Source organism: Protopterus annectens, chromosome 2.part0 (genome assembly GCF_019279795.1).
Source record: "Protopterus annectens isolate FY-2018-M chromosome 2.part0, PAN1.0, whole genome shotgun sequence".
In the NCBI taxonomy this organism is placed as follows: domain Eukaryota; kingdom Metazoa; phylum Chordata; order Ceratodontiformes; family Protopteridae; genus Protopterus; species Protopterus annectens.
The window spans coordinates 605446770-605466463 of NC_056728.1; the positions used below are offsets into that span (position 1 = coordinate 605446770).

The 19694-nt window shown below is 38.6% G+C and overlaps 1 protein-coding gene across 1 annotated transcript in view; it reads right to left on the bottom strand.

Moving 5' to 3' along the window:
- Window positions 1–19694, bottom strand: part of LOC122792759 (phospholipid-transporting ATPase ABCA1-like) — a 2266772-nt gene that overhangs the window by 124970 nt on the left and 2122108 nt on the right. The window contains exon 45 of the mRNA XM_044060333.1: window positions 14534–14637. Within this exon, the coding sequence (XP_043916268.1) occupies window positions 14534–14637 (104 nt within the window). The remainder of the gene's footprint in view (window positions 1–14533; window positions 14638–19694) is intronic.

The window sequence follows — 19694 nt, forward strand, 5'->3', positions numbered from 1 at the left end:
AAAGGTTGGACACTAAGGAGGGAGAAAAGGACCTGTACCGATTGGCTAGACAGAGGGACTGAGCTAGGAAAGATGTGCAGCAGGTAAAGGTGATAAAGGATAATGAGGGAAACATACTTACAAGTGAGGAGAGTGTGTTGAGGAGATGGAAAGAGTACTTTGAGGGGTTGATGAATGAAGAGAATGAGAGAAAGAGAAGGCTGGATGATGTGCGGATAGTGAATCATGAAGTGCAGTGGATTAGCAAGGAGGTAGTAAGGATGGCTATGAAGAGGATGAAGAATGGAAAGGCTGTTGGTCCAGATGACATACCTGTGGAAGCTTGGAGGTGTTTAGGAGAAATGGCACTGGAATTTTTAACCAGATTGTTAAATGAAATCTTGGAAAGTGAGAGGATGCCTGAGGAGTGGAGAAAACGTGTTTTGGTACTGATTTTTAAGAATAAGGGAGATGTGCAGAGCTGCATTAACTACAGAGGGATAAAATTGATCAGGCACAGCTTGAAGTTATGGGAAAGAGTAGTGGAAGCTAGGTTAAGAAGGGAGGTGATGATTAGTGATCATCAGTATGGTTTCATGCCAGGAAAGAGCACTACAGATGTGATGTTTGCTCTGAGAGTGTTGATGGAGAAGTACAGAGAAGGTCAGAAGGAGTTGCATTGTGTCTTTGTGGACTTAGAGAAAGCATATGACAGGGTGCCTAGAGAGGAGTTGGGGTACTGTATGAGGAAGTCGGGAGTGGCAGACAAGTATGTAAGAGCAGTACAGGATATGTACAAGGGTATGTGACAGCGGTGAGATCTGCAGTGGAAGTTGCAGATGTGTTTAAGGTGGATGTGGGATTACATCAAAGATCAGCTCTGAGCCCTTTCTTATTTGCACTGGTGATGGACAGGTTGACAGACGAGATCAGACAGGAGTCACCGTGGACTATGATGTTTGCAGATGACATTGTGAAATTTAGTGAGAATAGGGAACAGGTTGAGGAGACCCTGGAGAGGTGGAGATATGCTCTAGAGAGGAGAGGAATGAAGGTCAGCCAGACTAAGACGGAACATATGTGTGTGAATGAAAGGGAGGATAGAGAAATGGTGAGGATGCAGGGAGTAGAGTTGGCGAAGTTGAATGAGTTTAAATACTTGGGATCAACAGTTCAGAGTAATGGCAAGTGTGGAAGAGAGCTGAAGAAGAGAGTACAGGCAGGGTGGAGTGGGTGGAGAAGAGTGTCAGGAGTGATTTGTGACAGACGAGTACCAGTAACAGTGAAAGGGAAGGTCTACAAAAGGTTAATGAGACCAGCTATGTTATATGGGTTGGAGACAGTGGCATTGACAAAAAGGCAGGAGTCAGAGCTGGATGTGGCAGAGTTAAAGATGTTACGATTTCACTGGGTGTGACGAGGGTAGACAGGATTAGGAATAAGTATATTAGAAGATCAGCCCAGGTTGGACAGTTTGGAGATAAAGCCAGAGAGGCGAGATTGGGTTGGTTTGGACATGTGCTGAGGAGGGATGCTGGGTATATTGGGAAAAGGATGCTGAGGATGAAGCTGCTAGGTAAGAGGAAAAGAGGAAGGCCTAAGATAAGGTTTATGGATGTGGTTAGAGAAGACATGCAGGTGGTTGGTGTGACAGAGCAAGATGCAGAGGATAGGAAGAAATGGAAACAGGTGATCCACTGTGGTGACCCCTAACTGGGAAAAGCCAAAATAAGAAAAAGAATCTGGTCAAAAAAATAGAATCACACACACAGCAGACATAAATAACAAAAAAAACCAACAACAACAAACAATGCAGCCCTTCACTTTCTGGCCTTTATGTTTGCACAGAGTTTGACATCGTGCACCAATGCCAAATGACAGTGTACAGCTCTTCTGTGGTGCAATTACCTCCACATAATGATGCTTAAACATGTTGATCTATGTCAACACACAGTAACACATGGTGAATGTAGTATAAAGAATAATTGTATTGCATTATAACATATATACATATTTAAAGTTATTACATCCACCTGGATTTGAACCCTACATCATCTGGACTCCAAAAGAAATGTGTCAATGCATATACACCTGCTTCTGCAGAGTCAGCTACGCAGCAAGTGTATTTCATCTACTCAGTATTGAGAACTCTCAGAATTTTAGCAAAGAGACTCATGTTTGTGCACTACTTAACTGTGCACAAACAGAAGAATGGTAGAAATGTATATCTTGCGTGTGCAAATGCTTCATCAACCATCACTTAAACTTGCTGCTTGGTGCTGCACTATGCAAAGTGAACAACAACATATATTGCTTTTGTATACTGTTCATTTAGTCTTTATTCATTGAATCTACATGTGGAAACACAAACAAAATGAAGGTACTAAGAATATGACAGATATTTACAATGCAGCCATCTGTTACCTCCCCCATGCACTGCAACCTTGGTCTTTCAGTACTTGTTCACAAACTACACTACATAAATAAATAAAAATGTTGCCTTATTATATACCGTACACATCTTTATAATGAGAATACACAGTCAGATTTTCCAATACTTGTACTAATGTGGACACCTGTTTGCATACAGTTTGCAAATATGTCTCTTAAAGTATACCTGCACATTGGAAACACAACCACCAAATACTGTACATTGCACACTCATTAATCTGGTAACATGCAGAACTTTAATATCTTGACAGTTGGACATGACTAGCTATCCATTTTTTGCTGGCCTCCCAACATCTTCACTCCAACATCCACTGCTGATGTCATTGACTATAAGCTGTCATGCAGTCCTGTAAAAGTCAGACTTGTGCCATGGCACCTGTGTAAAATACAGTGTTCTCTAGTCTGTGTACTTAAAATGGTAGGGGTTCAGTTCTCACTGCAGTCAACTGGGAGGTGTGCGTGTGTGTGTGTGTGTGTGTGTGTGTGTGTGTGTGTGTGTGTGTGTGTGTGTGTCTACCTAGTCAGAAGAGCATAAGTGTGTATCCTGTTGTTATACTCCAGTCCCATGGATTGCCAGAATTTTGACACTTGCACATGCCTACACATCCATTTCATAATAGCCTCCAAACATCTTCACTCTACCATCCACTACTGATGTAATCCACTATAGGTTATCCTGCAGCCTTGTAAAAGTCAGACCTGTGCCATGGTGCTTGCATAAAGCACTGAGTTCTTTAGTCTATGTCCTTAGGTAGGGGTTCTAATCTCACTGCAGTCAACTGGTGTGTGTTTGTGGTGGAAGGGGATGTTTATTCACTTGCATTACATTAGAGAAATCATTTTACACCAGCATGTGGGAAACTGCTATTAACATCTTTTATTCAACAGACACTGCTGATACCATCTCCTACAAACTGTTTACTGACATGTTCCAAGTCAGACTTGTGCTGTGGTGCTTGCCTTAAATACAGAGTTTTCTAGTTGGTGAACTTAGACAGCTAGGGGTTCTGTTTTCACTACAGTCAACTGGTGTGAGCATGTGTGCTTTTGCACTTCCTTGACATTAGAGAGAGAGTTTTACACCAGCCTGTCTGAAATACAGTTGCTGCTTATCTGACTCTGTGGAAGCAGGTGTAAATGCACTGACACATTTCTTTTGGAGTCAGCAGACTCTTCTGATGTCATCAGTTATCACTGATTTTCAGATGTGCAGTATTTCCATCAAAGCAGGGTCAGAGAATGGCCTGTAGGTCAGTCACAGGTCACCTCATCCTATACAATACAAATTACAGTGACAGGGCTTTCAGTCTATCCACATACATCATGGCATGGTTTGTAAACCCTGTATTTTCTGGGTGAGAAATCGCTCTCATCTCTCCAGCTGCTGCTGGGTCTGGTGAGGTACATGAAAAAGGGAGCATTATACTCTATTAGTGTTATGATGATGGCTGAGTACAGTGAACATCCTCATATCTGGAAGTGATAGCCTGACTTAGAGTTGCACGATGTAGCCTTTTCATACTGCTGTGGAAACTTAGTGGTTGAAGTTCAGATTACTATCTACATGTGTTGCCAGTTCTTGCACCACTGCGTTTGAGCATGGGGGCTGTTGTCAATGTTGGAATTAGCAGTTAATTCCACTTTGCAGAAGGCAAACATAATGACAAATTTTTGCATTTCTTTGTAGACTGTGTGGCTTTGGAGCAATAATTTGTTTGTGTTAGCCCCTCCTCCAATATGTTAACATCATTGGTGTTCTCTAATGATTGCACCCAAGATGCAAAAATCAGCAAACCTGGTAAGGCAACAGCCGTATACTTTAGCCTGGGCTGTCAAGAAATAGATTCTAAACAGTGAAGGGCTCAGCATTTGGGGTACGTCAGTGGTGACAGCTCTAATGGTGGAGGTTGATTCACCAACTTTCACAGTATGTGTTCATTCAGTGAGCCAGTTGGTTAACCATCTAGTGACATAAAGGTTAATCCCCAGCTGGGAGAGTTTATCAATAATAACTGAGTAGCAGATTGTGTCCAAACCCTAGGCCAGATCAAGATAGGCAGTAGGCACTGTGTTACCTTTATCCAGGCCTATCACAAAGAATCAATAGGCAATGACAATATCACAGATCTCCTATAGTGTGACTCAGAACATACACCTACCTAACACAGTTGGAAACACAATTCAAAACACCCTCCAGAAGAAAGATGTTCCCATAGAAGGGGGTACATCAACATGCCTCCATCTGAGTTGGGGGAGACATCACCTGATGCATGCATACATAGACACATACTGACTCTCCTCATCTGTTAGGTAGACCAACATGTAATCATGGACCTTTTCGAAATGGACACTGGTAATATCCCGGCTGTGTGCAAAAGACATGTGTGAGTTGTTAATGCTATATCCATGTCTGCTAGATGTCCTCAAAGAGGCCACTGAGGGCATGCATGATGACAACACTATCATTCTGTGGAACTTGACCAGGTCAAGGCATTTGACACAAATCCACACTTAGGTATTCACTCAACACTGTCAGATGTGGCCATAAGCACCTATATCACCAAGTGGGTAAACCACTGGATCACATACGTGGCATCTAAATATGTTGAAATGTGTGAAGTGACCTATAACTCAAGTCCAATGATCAGGTCTGTACATCAGGGCTGTGTGTTAGGTCCTTTCCTGTCCATTATTTAAGTCACAGACGTCAAGAATGACATACACATCCTGTGTCCAAACAGCTGTCTGGAAGACTACAGATTGTAAGCAATCATTGACGCCAAGTGTGATATTAGTATAATACAGACAGTATCAACATACACCAAAGGTTACTTCCACAGCCATGACAACACATGAGGTGAAACAAAAACATGGGAGGGATTTGTTACGTTATGAAAACAAATGCACAACCCAGTGATAATGTAGGTATCACACCCCTATAAGCAGACAAAGGGGTATGTGACCTCTGTCCTGGGTTAGATGGTATATGTGGCCACAGTGGCGACTACTCCCTTGTATTTAACACAACTACTGAATATGTACAGGACATCCATGTCAAAGGCCATACTACCTACATAGTTCACAACCTTCATCATACCAATAACTGAGTACAATGCACCCTTCTTCATGTATCACACTACACATCTGTGATGTGTAACTGAAGTGTAACACCTTTGCCACACTGAACTGCCTCACATCTTATTGGTCATGCCTAGGTATAATTTTTGTTGCATAAACATTACTGTCTGATGGTGCAGAACCTCCATCAAGGTGTTATACCAGATGCATGCGTAGTATCTGTTCTGGTGATGCACACAGTGCACAAAATCGCTGTTTAACAACATTGATGATATGGGTTACATTTGTGACAGTGTTGATTGTGCCATATATATATGCCATGCACACCAGTCAGTTAGCCTGGATTGATCATAATGTCACATACAGGTATAGCAGTGTCCCTCCTAAAACCTCCAGCAGATGTTTCAGTGTCAGGATGATGTGCTTGATTTCCCTCATAGATTGCTGATATGTCTTAATAGTTGTACAAGTGTGTTCATGCAGAACCATCTATGATCACTCAGAATCACGTATGTTACGTCAGAGACATGGGATTACCAGTGGTATTATTCTGATATTGTCCATGGTTGTGCATGCTTCTGTTTACTGTTGTCCATGAGCCTGTAACTGTGTCCCACTTGTTGGACACCTCTGCTGACATGACTGTCATATTCAACCAAATCACTTTGCATGGTTTCACAGTATGCACCAACCCCTGATTGTATATAACATCCGTGATAGATGTCCTCTCCATTGTTCATGTCAGGATGCTTATATCACAAAGACATCTTCTCCATTATTATGTCACCTTCGCTGACAGTCACTTAATTCACATTTTTACTGTGTAGTCTGTACTGTACCATCTCGATATGTGATTAGTGTTCCTGCTGCAACTGTCTTCCATTTGCATGCCCTCATCTGTTATACATTACAATGTTTCACCTGTCGTATTTCCCTGTGTTTATTCCTACAACTCATCTGCGTGTCCCTATTTAATATATGCACTTCCCATGACTGTTTATTTTAAATGGCAGCCCACGTACCATTACAGATCATTTACACAACTTTTGTTTAGAATGCCTGAAATGGTATTCCACAATACTCTGCACTGTATACACTATCTTTTAATGTGTTTGAATCATATACATTGCTGTATTATTAACCCTGGTAATCATTGTAGAATTCTGCACAATTCCACAGACCTAGTTTACTCATAGGTAAACAGGTCTATACAGCTGATGCTATCCATGTTGCTTTACACAGTTTCCTGGCTGGCAACCCTGCTGTCAGCCAGGAAACCGGGCTTGTTTAAATTTAAACATGATATGCAGAATGAATATGTAATTAGCGCTGCTACTCACCATGCAAACATGTAAACTCTGTGTAGGCTTTGCACAAAGCCTACATGGAGTTTATTGAATCCAGCAACTATGTGTGAATTTTAAATGTTATATTTCTTTATGGTAATTGATTAATAATTAATAACTAAAAAAAAGAAATATAAAAAAATAAATAAATATTGTTCTATAAACATAACATTTGCCATTGTCTCAGTGTTTGCCTGAAGGTAAAGTGAGAATGCCACAGTTTGGTGATTTAAACATAGTGCATTATAACTAATACAGGAAATGAAAACACAAGCACCATGCTTCTAGCTAGCCCAATAATAATGCGGTTCTTTCCATCTTGTTTTCTGAGTTTATGTAGATCAATGATAAGTATATACCATTGTTTTACTGTTTTACATTGATTTTCACAAGATTTAAAAACTTATGACTTCTGCTTCCCTTTTTTATATTTTTCTTAATGCTAGGCATAAAATCTATTCAACTAATGTATAGTTGTGTTATGTATCCCCACGTGAATGCACATGGTTTGTCTGTAGATCATTTTAGCTTTACAGAATATGTAGTAGTGTATTTTTACTGTACATGGTACTTGCTTTAATCTAACACTGATATTTTAGTGTAAGATAGGTGTTCATTTTACCAGCAGAATGTTGCTTATATTTGACCTATTAAACACCTAGTTAATGTCATAAGAAATATAACATATCAGATTACTCATTGCTAGACTTTAGTTTTCCTTTGTAATATTTTAAAGCCATTGGATTTACTAGTTAGAGATAAATTACATCAAATAACTTTGTTGGGTTTTTACTACTGATTTTGTTTGCACTGTGGCAATCAAATGACTGCAACAAGTAATATAAAATAAAGTAATATAAAGTTTGTTAGATACAGTAATTTACATACATATATACTCAGAATGCAAGGCTTATAACAAACTTTCTGGGTTCTGCTCTGGCAATTAATGCAATATTCTTTACAATACATATGTGCAAAAGAAACATGTTACCTACTAAAGATTCTTGACTCTGTGCATTTATTATATATTCTGAAGCAATGATATGTTTGGATTCCTTCCTCTCTGCTCCCCATTAGAAAAGGAAGCAAATGAGGAACTACGTCCTTATTTTTATTTAAATTATTTAGCACCGTTGCCCCTTTCTGATGAATTCTTCATCCACATTCAAGACATGTTCACATAAGTAGAGCTGAGTAGAGCTGCATGTTCTGTAGAAGGCCGAGTTTGACTTGCAGCCTACAACACGCAGGGCAGAGTGTATACTATTATTTATGGATAAATTTTAATTATTCAGTGATAAGTTCTTAAGATACAATGTGTTCAGAAGCAGACAACTAAATAGATCTTTCACTATTATTATTTTCAGTGTGGGCTTTTGTCCACAAAATCTCTTTAGAATAACAAAAAAAAAAACATTATACAGCCATGCAGCAAATTCGAATACAAAATACCAGAAGTTCTGCATGGTTATCTGGCCCTTGTGAAATAGTCTTTGAGCCGTACATCCCCAGTCAAGTGAAATGAATTTCATTATTTGTAATTATGGTATACATATTATAAATATATACATCACTAGCAAGTGCCAACAAAACAAACGGATGAGAAAACCAGCCAGCGAAATGACCATACAAGCTATTGACTTCTCATATCTGTTGTTATTCTCAAAGCTCAGATTTCATATTTATGATTTCCACTTTATCACATTTGAATCACAGCTGTTACAGGACTCAGAAATAAATAATGTTCTATAAACATTATGTTTACAATTGGCTCGGTGTTTGCCTGAAGGTAGGGTGATAATGCCACATCTGATATGAAATGCAGAAACAAACTATCCACCTGGGACCATGCTGTACCTTTGTATATTAATATTTTTCTGACATTTTTTACTTGTCAATGTACACAATGACTGTGTTCATTGAAAAGTATAAGCAGACCCAATATTATGTGTGCACACATGCAAATTTTAGTAAGCTCAATGAAATATATTAATTACAGGGTAGACCATCATCATTCATGATCATTATTAATGTTCTGCAATGTTAAGTCAATGACGATATCATAATGCAAGAGAAAAATACTTCAGTGGCAGGTGTAGCCTGCAGTGTACATTAAACCAGTGCATGGCCTGTTCAGGCTGACAAATGCAAATAATAGATGCTAAGAAGCAGTTTCAATACATATATCTTTTGACTGGGAGAAGCGCATTACTGAATTTTTGGGAGACCAATGCAAAAACAAAAAGACAAATAATATCCTATTTATGAGTGACAGGCATTGTGCACCAGGGCATTGTTCTCCCACTGGTGAAGCACACTTACAAAATCAAAGTATTTGTTTCATTTGACCTTACTCCTACTAGGTATTCCCATGACTCTGAAGCTGATCAATCCCACTGGTCAAGCCCTGATGCCCTACATTTCAGGAGCCCCTGGAGGCATGGGGGTGGGTGGTGGATAAAGCCATGACTACAAGCTAGAAACTGAGTTTTGAATAGTAGTTGAGCAACTGGCAGGCTGTTAGGTAGGATGCCAGTCCTAGAAGAGAGAGAGTGATGGTTCCCAGCTGACTGCATCTGCCACTCCATTGCAGTACAACAGAGGTCCCACACAATGATGAAAGCAACAGTTGGTCAGAAGGGGAGTGCACTGTGGCTCCCCAAGCAAGTAATGACAGCTTCCTGTTGCACATGTGAAGAAGTGAGTATGCAAAGACATACAGGAAAACAGGCAGCCCCTGTGGTGACAACGAAGGGCACAGCACCACCAGGAGGTGACCAAGGGCTAAAAAAATGCTGTCATGGTCAAGATACCAGTGAGAATGCAAATCTTCCAGTGTCTGCCTGGATAACAGCCCTCTGAACCATATTACCCTGGTGAGTCTGAAAGGATGATATTCCCTGTTGAATTAGAGCTGTTGTGCATCTGAGAAGGCTCACTGGTGAGTGAGCTGAGGAGGCATAAACATACAAGAAAAAAAGTCCCATATTTCAAGATGCTGGAATATTTACATATTTGTACAAAGTTATTAGTCATCTGTTTATGATGGCTGTGGCTATGCAAAATGATAAAGTTATTTATTATGTTGTATGATGTATCTGTACCTGGTATCATTTTTGTTGCACTTGTGTGCTTTCATCTAGTGATGTGCACTCTACTTTGGTCAAGCAGCATGAGTGAAAAGGGTGCATGGTGCTTTTTGTCACTTGACAAATAAAATAAATAAATAAAAATAAGGACTGGTCCTTGAAATTAAATCAGTATTCCTATGAACTCCCAGTGAGACTCTATAAGATTAAATAAATAAATACTGTAATAAGCTATACACCTAAGGTATCCTTCAGCTAGACCCAAACCTTTGGTTATTTAGTTTTGTTAAAGTAAATAGTCAGGCGATGTAGTTAAGTGGCAGAGCTCATGGTCCTGGGTTTAATCCCTAGCATTTCCATAGCAGTTAACTTTATTCTGGCAGCTGACACAGAGCATTGGGCTGTGAACTGTTGACAAGTTACTTCCTTTAGTGCTGGGTTTGATTCTCTCAGCCTTTGCTTACCTAATATGTGACCTTGAGCAAGTCACTTTACCAAAACAGTGCTTTGGGTTAACTGGGAAACTGGGCTAGGCTTATTAATGTTCTCCTGAACTGCATGCCTTTTAACTACACTTGACCTGTAAATCCCTTAATAAGGACATATCTAGATGTCTAATTTCCGCTTTTCAGTACCTGTAATAAAGCAATCCTTTCTTTCAATAAGCTTCCAGCCGCAGTTTCATAATAATAATAATAGTCACTTTAATAACAGATGGCCCTGTTTATTCACATTGTTTTCATTCCCTGAATCGACTCCCATAATATAAAAATAAACGGTGCTATCCAGTTCTTCCTAGTCACATATCTATTCCTTTAAAATTTAGTTACATATTGTGCTTAAAAAACAGTACATGGCTCTTTCAATCACCTTTATGTAATCCTTGCAATAATAAGTCTTTATTTTCCACATTCGGTACATAGCATAGAGTCCAACAGACCTGCACTCTGAAACTGTCTACAGCATCTAAAACTTAAAAGTCAAGTATGTATTGAGAAAGTTGCATAGAAACAAATTTGCTGTTTTTAAATATGTAGTTTAACATTTCACTGAAGGGTCAAAACCTTACAATTTAATTACTTTTTATAATATTTTGGTCCAGCTTGCAACATACTGTTTATAGCGTTGTGTTATAAACCATGACACTTTCATTGCTTTATTGTGTATTTTTGCTCGAGAATATAGTTTCAGACCCTTAACTCTGCAACTATCTTGTATGATAAATTGCAGTTGATGCTGCCATTTATTAGAATGATCTAAGATGAGAATTTTGTTTGCAAATGTTTTGATTCCTTGCAGCTGACCATCAGTTACTTCCATAGCTTGTCCTTGTTTCCAAAGTCTAACTTAGCCTTTCCAGATTAACTCAATCCCATATTCAGGACTGGTGAGGAGAGGGATATGGCTGGGACAGTGCCATACTCTAGTTAAGGAGTGCTTTTGTTGTAATTTCCCACCCCCTTCCAGACCAGCAGCACTCTGTGGATAAGTCATGCAATGGACATCCATACCATGCCACACCAAAGTTCCCTAAATGGTTGACATCAGATGGAATGCTCTGGCCAGCACAAAAGAATAGGTTTGATAGAGTTTCCTGCTCACCCTACCTCCCAGTTACAACCGGGGTACACCAAGGTTCCATCTTGAGTCCCCTCCTGTTCACTATCTTTACAAATTAACTTCATACTTCCTGCAAACAATCTCCTCTAATTCAATATGCTGATGACTCTACTCTTATCAGCACTTCCAGCAATATCTCTGACCTTCACACTCTTACACAGGACACCTTTCTATCCATTGAAAAGTCACTGTCTGATAATCTACTCATCTTGAATCCCAAAAAAAAAAAAAAACTCCTGCTATTCTTCCCTCGTTCTCTCTCTCACCATAAATCTACCTTTCTCATCACATCCTCCAACAACACCACCATACAACCTGACTCCCACACAAAGTTTCTAGGTGCCATCACTGATGAGCTTAAATTTAACCTGCATATCCATCAAAGTATAAAAAAGACAACAAAAATTGGGTACGCTCTATCAAAACCGTAAATTCTTGACCTCTAATGCTAGACTCTCCCTGGTACAGGCTCTTCTTCTCCCCTCCCTTCTCTCTGCCACCCCAATCCCAACTAACATTCAGTCCACTACCCTACCCAAACTCCAACAAACTTACCACAAAATAGCAAGATTTATCACAAGCTTTCCTTATAACTCACACCATTGCCTGGCACTCATCTCTCTATAATGGCTTGAACTTCCACAACAACTCCTTCTATCACAATTTCAAATCACTCACTGCATACTACACAAACCATCCTCCTGCCCTGCTCTCTCCTCCTTAGTATCCACCTATACTCCCACTCACACACGCCGCACCTCTAACCAGCAACTCCTTGACATTTGCCAACCAAAGAAAACTATTGGTAAACTACTGTACAAATCCCCTGTATCCCAAGCTTGGAATAGTCTTCCAACACAGATACGCTCCATCACCCACCCTATACACTTTAAGAAAGAACCCAGACTTCACTTACTTAACACCAGAACCTGTACTTGTCATGACCCTACCTAACTCCACTACTATCCTTTATCCATTTCTTCTAAAATTATCTACATTTTCTCCTCCTATTTGCCTTAGCATTTTAATCTACCTCTTAATACCTTCTGCATGCACAGTACTACATCACTTCATAACTGCTATTAATAACAAACAAAAAAGGGGGTGGGGTTATTACCACTGTTGTGTGTATATCTACTGATCTAATCATAAATTTCTATGTATTTGTATTTCAAACTGCAATTTGTATGTATTATAGGTCAAACTGCAAGTGATATGTATTTGTAAAATCAATTTTTGTGTATAGATTACTGTATGTAACTGGAGCTTTTCTCCTCGGGTCTCCACTGAAAATGGGTCTTTGACCCAGCTGGACAAACCTGGTCAACAAATGTCAATAAATAAAAGTAAACAAATAAATAAGCCAAAAAATCTGTTCTAAGTGAGCACCCTCTCTTCCCAGGGTGGGAACGTTCATCCTTCTCTTCCTTTGCTTTAGGTTCCTGAGGCACTAATCCAACCCAGGTTGTTTGAGTCATATTCTGAGCTTCTCCCTCTGTGCTGCCTATACAGACTGGATCTACTAAAAGAATTTTGAAAATTTGGCTAACAGCTACTGCAAACTGCCAAGTATATAAATCTTCATTTCTTCTGGAATCACTAATGTGTTATAACTTTTCTTTTCAGTTTCATTCTTCTTATTGGTTCCTATGTCAGGAACAATTGCACCATCATTATTACAATTATAAGTAATCACATTGCAAAGTTACTTCTTGACAAGTATTGAACTTTTCCTACTTTAGTTCATAAACTGGGTCTCTAAAACAGGGTTACTTAAAGCTCAGGGCCAATATTTTAAAAAGTCAGTGAAGTTAAACATTTGCATTTGACAAGTGCACCCTTGTTGTCTAATAAATTTATAATAATTTGATCATAAATTAATAGCTCAGTAATTTTAAATTGAACACGAGGGCCATCTGTCATTTCACATATCCCTGTTTTGATTTCTAACCAAAGTGAACTAAATTAACTTTTATGCATTTTATTGTGTCAGGTCATAAGGAAAAGTATTTAAAAAGGTACTTGCTGAAGATCTTTGCAAAATTGTTGAACATTGGCATAATTATGAGATCAGCATTTTAACTTCTCAGTCACTTTGACTCAGTTTTTCAGTATTACCACTATGGGGTTTAATACCATGACAAATACCACTGTCAGTGTTTGATGTCACGGTGATAAATTATCTTGATACAGTAACTAATAAAATCACTACTGGGAAGGGGTGGGCTAGACTTGCACAGAATTGCTAATACGCTTGAATTTAGGCCCAAGATAATTACAATGATTTATATTACATCAAAGAAACAAAATAATCCTATTATTTAGTTTTAAGAACTCATTGTTTTGTCTTGTAGAAAAAAATGAGTTAACATGTAACCTCATCTGAAATGTCAGATGAAATATGTTGCTAATAGTGACAGCATTAATCCAACATATGTTTTTTGGCACCACTAACTGAAGGAATATAATAGTTACGGCATAAGCATTGTTACGGTATAACATAAGACAAGTGACTTTATGTAGTACAGAGTATGTCTATGTCTGTATTCTGTAGTCTGCGTTTAACTCACAGACACAAGGTACAGGGTTTGATTCTCACCTTTGGAGAGATTGGCTAAGCTTAAAATAGTTTGCAAGGGTAGCTTACCTAGTACTTATCTATGAACCTATATTCTGTGGTTAAAATGAAGTTATCAGGTATGTGGTTAGAAAGCAGCTGTCATATTCAGGAAAAGTGAAGTAAATTATCATTCATCTGATAAGATAATAACATTGTAGGCAAATTGCAATGACAGGTTTGTAAGGCAAATTATAAAATATATGTCGAAATTAAAATGCAGCTCAACAGACTAAAGCATTTGGAGATACTTTACATGTATTTCCTACTGGCAGAGTTAGAAACTTTTGAGCTCTGAGAATTGCTGTGGTGAGTATCTTAAAACATAAAGATGGTTGATAAATAAACCATACCTGTGGGAGGTTAAAATAACAGATCTTCCCTCTTTGATGACACTAAGAATACAATTCCATAGGAAACGTCGAGCTTTAGGGTCCATTCCTGTTGTAGGCTCATCCTTAGGAAAAAAGAGTAACATAAAATATAACTCTTTTCAACATTACTTTAGAGAACAAAAAGTCCTCCATAACAAAATATAGTATCATTTTCAAAATTGATTAAATGCAACAGGTTTATTAGGACAAAATGTTAACTCAGAATCACCACTTCAATAAATTACTTTCATCAATTTATTAATATTGTGAACCTCTTGTAACTAATTAACTTGCTGCATAATTACATGAGTGGCTAGCTTCTAAACAAAAAGGTAAAAAGGTCACACAAACTACTGAGTAAAAACTACAAGAAAGACCCATCCAAACTAGTCTTCCTGTATAATACCATAAGCCTCCTAAATGTAAATGATCCCTGAAGGACATTCCAGTGTTTCAACTACATGGGTACTGACATTGCATGGACAAAAAAACATGTAAGACTCCCTTCCTCTTGAACTTTAAAATAGTTTATGAACAGTGTCAATAGATTATCATCTCCCACATATAGAAGATATGTGTGACTCTCAGAAATATGGTACACAGATCTCTGAGAGAAAATGGAAAACATGTCATTTAAAAATTACTTTTGAACACCTTCTAGGCCAGTGAGGTATAGAGATTAAGTTCTTACTATATTTCAGACAAAACTGTGTTTGATTAGGGGCAGAGGTGATTGACAGAGAGGGCAGGGATGGGGTTGAGTCTGAAAGTAAGGGTAGAGGCTCAGCCCACTGCAATGGTAGCACATATAGCACTGCAGATATACAGCTTGCAGCAATGGGCCTATTGTACCTACGCAGTTCATAGCATGAAGGATGGTCAGGAGGTGTGGCAGTGTTGGTGAGAAAAGTAAGAGGGTCTGCAGGATTACCAAACAAGCCCCCCCCCCTTCCTAGCACCTAATGCTGACCTCCAAGTAAATTGATTTGAACTACTGGGTTTTATACTCTGAGAAAGATGTAGAACTGTTGTCCTGGACAGTTAGTATGGCTCAAGTTATAAGGAAAGATTAAACAGTGGCCAATTGGGTGCAAGAAGGGGAATAATTATCAGTCAGGTAAATCTTTACATCACTGGGGATGGGTTGTGATATCTACCCAGTGAAATATCAAATTGTGCAACAAGCAATCACAAGAGGTGATCTAGCCTTATAAAGTTTGATGACCCACCACTGAACCAGTAGTCAAAGAGCCTCAATCCTCAACACTGGCACCAGTGGGGGACGTACACTAGGAGGATGATGAGTACACACACAGTATTTCTAGATGCAGCTCTCTGTATCAAGTGAAATTTCCCTAAAAAATAAAAAGAGAACCTGATGAATAAGATTTTTAGTCTGTAAAGGCTGGTTGTGGCCGAGGTGCTAAGAGATTTTATGCTGTCTATTGTGGAATAAAAAACGTTTGGCGAACATAAGAATAAGACATCATTTTTTTTTGTCATTGTAGTTCCAAGGATATTTCGTAATTGTGATTTTATATAAAACATTGCAAGACAGTCTCAAATAAAGAAAGAAAAACATCTAAAGTATGCTTCACTACATTCTGACTGAATCTAGGACAGCTACTATACCTAGAAACTTACTTATAGGAGCAAGACAGATGAGGTGAATGGATCTTGTAGTTATTGTCAGGTCCAAGATAGAATACAGAATGCACGCTCTCTCTCTCTCTCTGTGTCTCTCTCTCTCTCTCTCTCTCTCTCTCTCTCTCTCTTTCTCTCTCTCTCAGAGAGTTCTCAAATTAATATCTCAAATATTACTGTTGGGATAGCTTGCAGAATGACATAATTTCTTGTCATCTGACTCTATCCCAGGTGCCCCCACCCCTCACTGGAAACTAGCAGTATTTAGCATCTATTTGTGAAAATATATAGACCTCAGATCTCTGGCAGATGCTGGAAGTCATAAAACAATTGGATTTTTTTTATGTTTTCAAGACTAGTAATTACATTGCACTAAATAAAATACAGAAAGTTGCCTAGTATGGAAATTCTGTCTCTAGCTGCCATAAAGTAATTTAATTTCAGCTATTTTTCTGAAGTTAACCTCCTGTATTCCAGTTCCCACTGTTAAAATATATACATTTAAACAGTTACAATAGTGTATGTACATTTCTGCTCTCTTCCAGCAGGGCTCACTGTGGACACATCTTTAAGCTCAGTACTTTACAAAATACGTTTTTAACACACATCTGTACAATCCTAGTTTGATATATACATGACATACCATTCTAATACAGTTGCAACACAATTATGATATATGAATAATGTTGATGTTCACAAATGACATACAATTATTTACAAAATTCCAGATAGCTGGGCTGGCAGTATCTCCTTTTGTCACATAAAGAATGAGTGATAAGTAAACACATCAGAGACTTCTGAGTCTTAGTTTGTATATTTATAAAGGCTGATGCAAAAGGAAGTAGGTACAAGTAAAATAATGTTGTCTTTTTGTCTTTCTCCCTTAAAGGATTCCTTGGTTCTTGCCTCCATGGTTCTAGAACCAAAATGAAAAGCAATGGAGGCATTTTGATGTCACATTTAATGGCACATATTCCAGGGATATGACTGACCCAATAAATGGCACTGCTTTAATGTAGGTAGCTAATTTCCAGTATGGAATATTGATGTTAGAGGCAGACTTCAGACAGCTTGAAATTACAAGGTAGTTGATACAACACAAGGTAAGAGGGTATAGCAGATGCTTTCCAGGCATCAAAGCATAAGAACCAGATTTGGACAGCATTAGTCCACCTCAAATTATAAGTAAAGTATTTAAATTGTTACATCATGACACCAACATATTGATGAAATAGGAGTGCATGACAAGAATTTATCAATGCTGAAGGTTTACCTTGGAAATGCTTAAGTTAAAGTGCTTGTTTTGGAATGCTCATTCTAGAAAGCTGGGTAGACAGGGTATAGGCATTGTGAAAGGAGCAGGCGAAGGAGTGCAAAAGAGGTGCTTAACTGCTCAATGTTTCAGCTTATTGGGATTGGAGGCACTGGTATGAGAAAGAGGAACAGAAAAAAAGTCAGGTTTCTGGACAGGTGGGTGGAAAGCTACTTAATCTATCACTTAAAAAAGGAGAAAAGTCAGGTTCACCATATTATTTTTATGCACTGTTTGATAACCGGGTTAGTAGACAGCTCTAAAGACACTTTTCAGCCACAATCTGAACATACAGAGGATGTAGAAACATGATCATTTATAAACATACAACATTAGAAACATGATACAATTGATGTGTGGTAGAAATACAACGTATACACAGAAACTCTATTAAGGCAAGGAAAATATGAATATTCTTTAAAAAGCATGCAGTCAATAGTGAAAATGAGAAAATAGACCTGGAATAGATATAAGCAGAAAAAAAAGTAAAGATAACTTCAGAACACACTCTATGTATGCTGAGGAATGGAGCTGGAGATAAATAAATATATATATAGAGAGAGAAAGAAAGAGAGGCAGACTTTAAAGAAAAAATTTGTCCTGACTCTTAATGATCATGGAATAGACATTTTTTACTAAAACACCGTCAGTAATATTTTCTTTTGTTTATTTTTGTTGCCATATGGTGCATGCTTGGGTATATCTACGTATGTACCCAGATTACTTTTTTATCACTTTTAATAAAATATATATACTAGAAAGGGTAAAATAAACTTTAAATGAGCATCCTGCACAGGTACAAAGATTGTTTAGAAAAGAGTAAGCACTGAAACATTTCTGATCAGATACGTGATGAGTTTTAGTGTGAAGGAAACTGTTTCTTTTTTTTTTTTTCAAAGAGCAAAACTTACATAAGGAAGAGCTAAACAAGACAGATTTTTTTAGTAAGGAGCCAAGATGGCTGACTTAGACAGCTGTGTGATAAGCCAGAAATGGTAACTAGGTCTGCATGAGCAGTCCTAGATACTGAGAAATCATATGACAAGGAGCCAAGATGGCTGACTTAGATAGTTGTGTGATAAGCCAGAAATGGTGACTAGGTCTGCATGAGCAGTAATAGATACTGAGAAATTATATGACAAGGTGCCAAGATGGCTGACTTAGACAGTTGTGTGATGGCTCTAAGTCCAAGAAACTTTAGTAGAATTAGTTCAGGCTATGTACAAGGACACAAAGGCATGTACAAACATTGTTTGGACTTACAGAGGAATGCCAGTGGGTGTGGGTGTGTGTCAGTGGTTCAGCTCTGCACCCACTGTTGTTCATACTAATGATAGACTACATTAGCAAACAAGTAGGAGGGGATAGGATAACAAAGCTGTTGTATGGCATTGCAGATATACTCTGAACAGGAATGTCACTAAATGATAGGGGAATGGAATGCAAAACGGAAGACATTTGGGCTGAAGATGAATAAAGACTAGACAGTGGTCACAGCAGCAAATGGGGGAAATCAGAAGAAGTGGAAATTTGAGACAGAAGGGAAAAGTAGTTAAACATGTTAACAGCTTCAGCTATCTGGGAACTGTGGTTGAGGAGAGGGAAAATCTGAATTAAGTGATCAAAGACGGAATAAAAGATCCTGCCGCAACCTGACACAAGGTGCTAAGGGCAGTGAGAGTGACAGAAGAATGTTAAAGAAGCAGAACAGTAACATATTTAAAACAGCGGTGCAACCAGTGCTTTTGTATGGCACAGAGACCTAGCTATGAAGGCACTCCAGGTGAGGAAGACAGAGGTGATGGAGGTAAGGTGCTTGAGAGAGGTACTGTAGTAGGATCCAAATTGTGACCCAGATGAAGAAATGAGGACATCAGAGCAGAAGCCAAAGTAGCCCAGTTACAGGAAAAGGTCAAGGGCACCAGATGTGGGAGTTGGGTCACATGTACAGTAGAGATGAAGATTATTTGGTGAACCAGATTTGTGAGAGAGAAGAAGAAAACAACAGGAGAAACTGAAGCAAAGCTTATAGATGGATTGCATTAGAGAAAACCTGCAACCATGATGCATAACAGTCTAAAATTGTAGGAGACTGGTTCTGCATCAAGACAGGTGCAGCAGTTGACAAGTCACCCTAAAAACCATCTATAAATAGGAAAAAGGGGTCAGAGATGATTGATGATG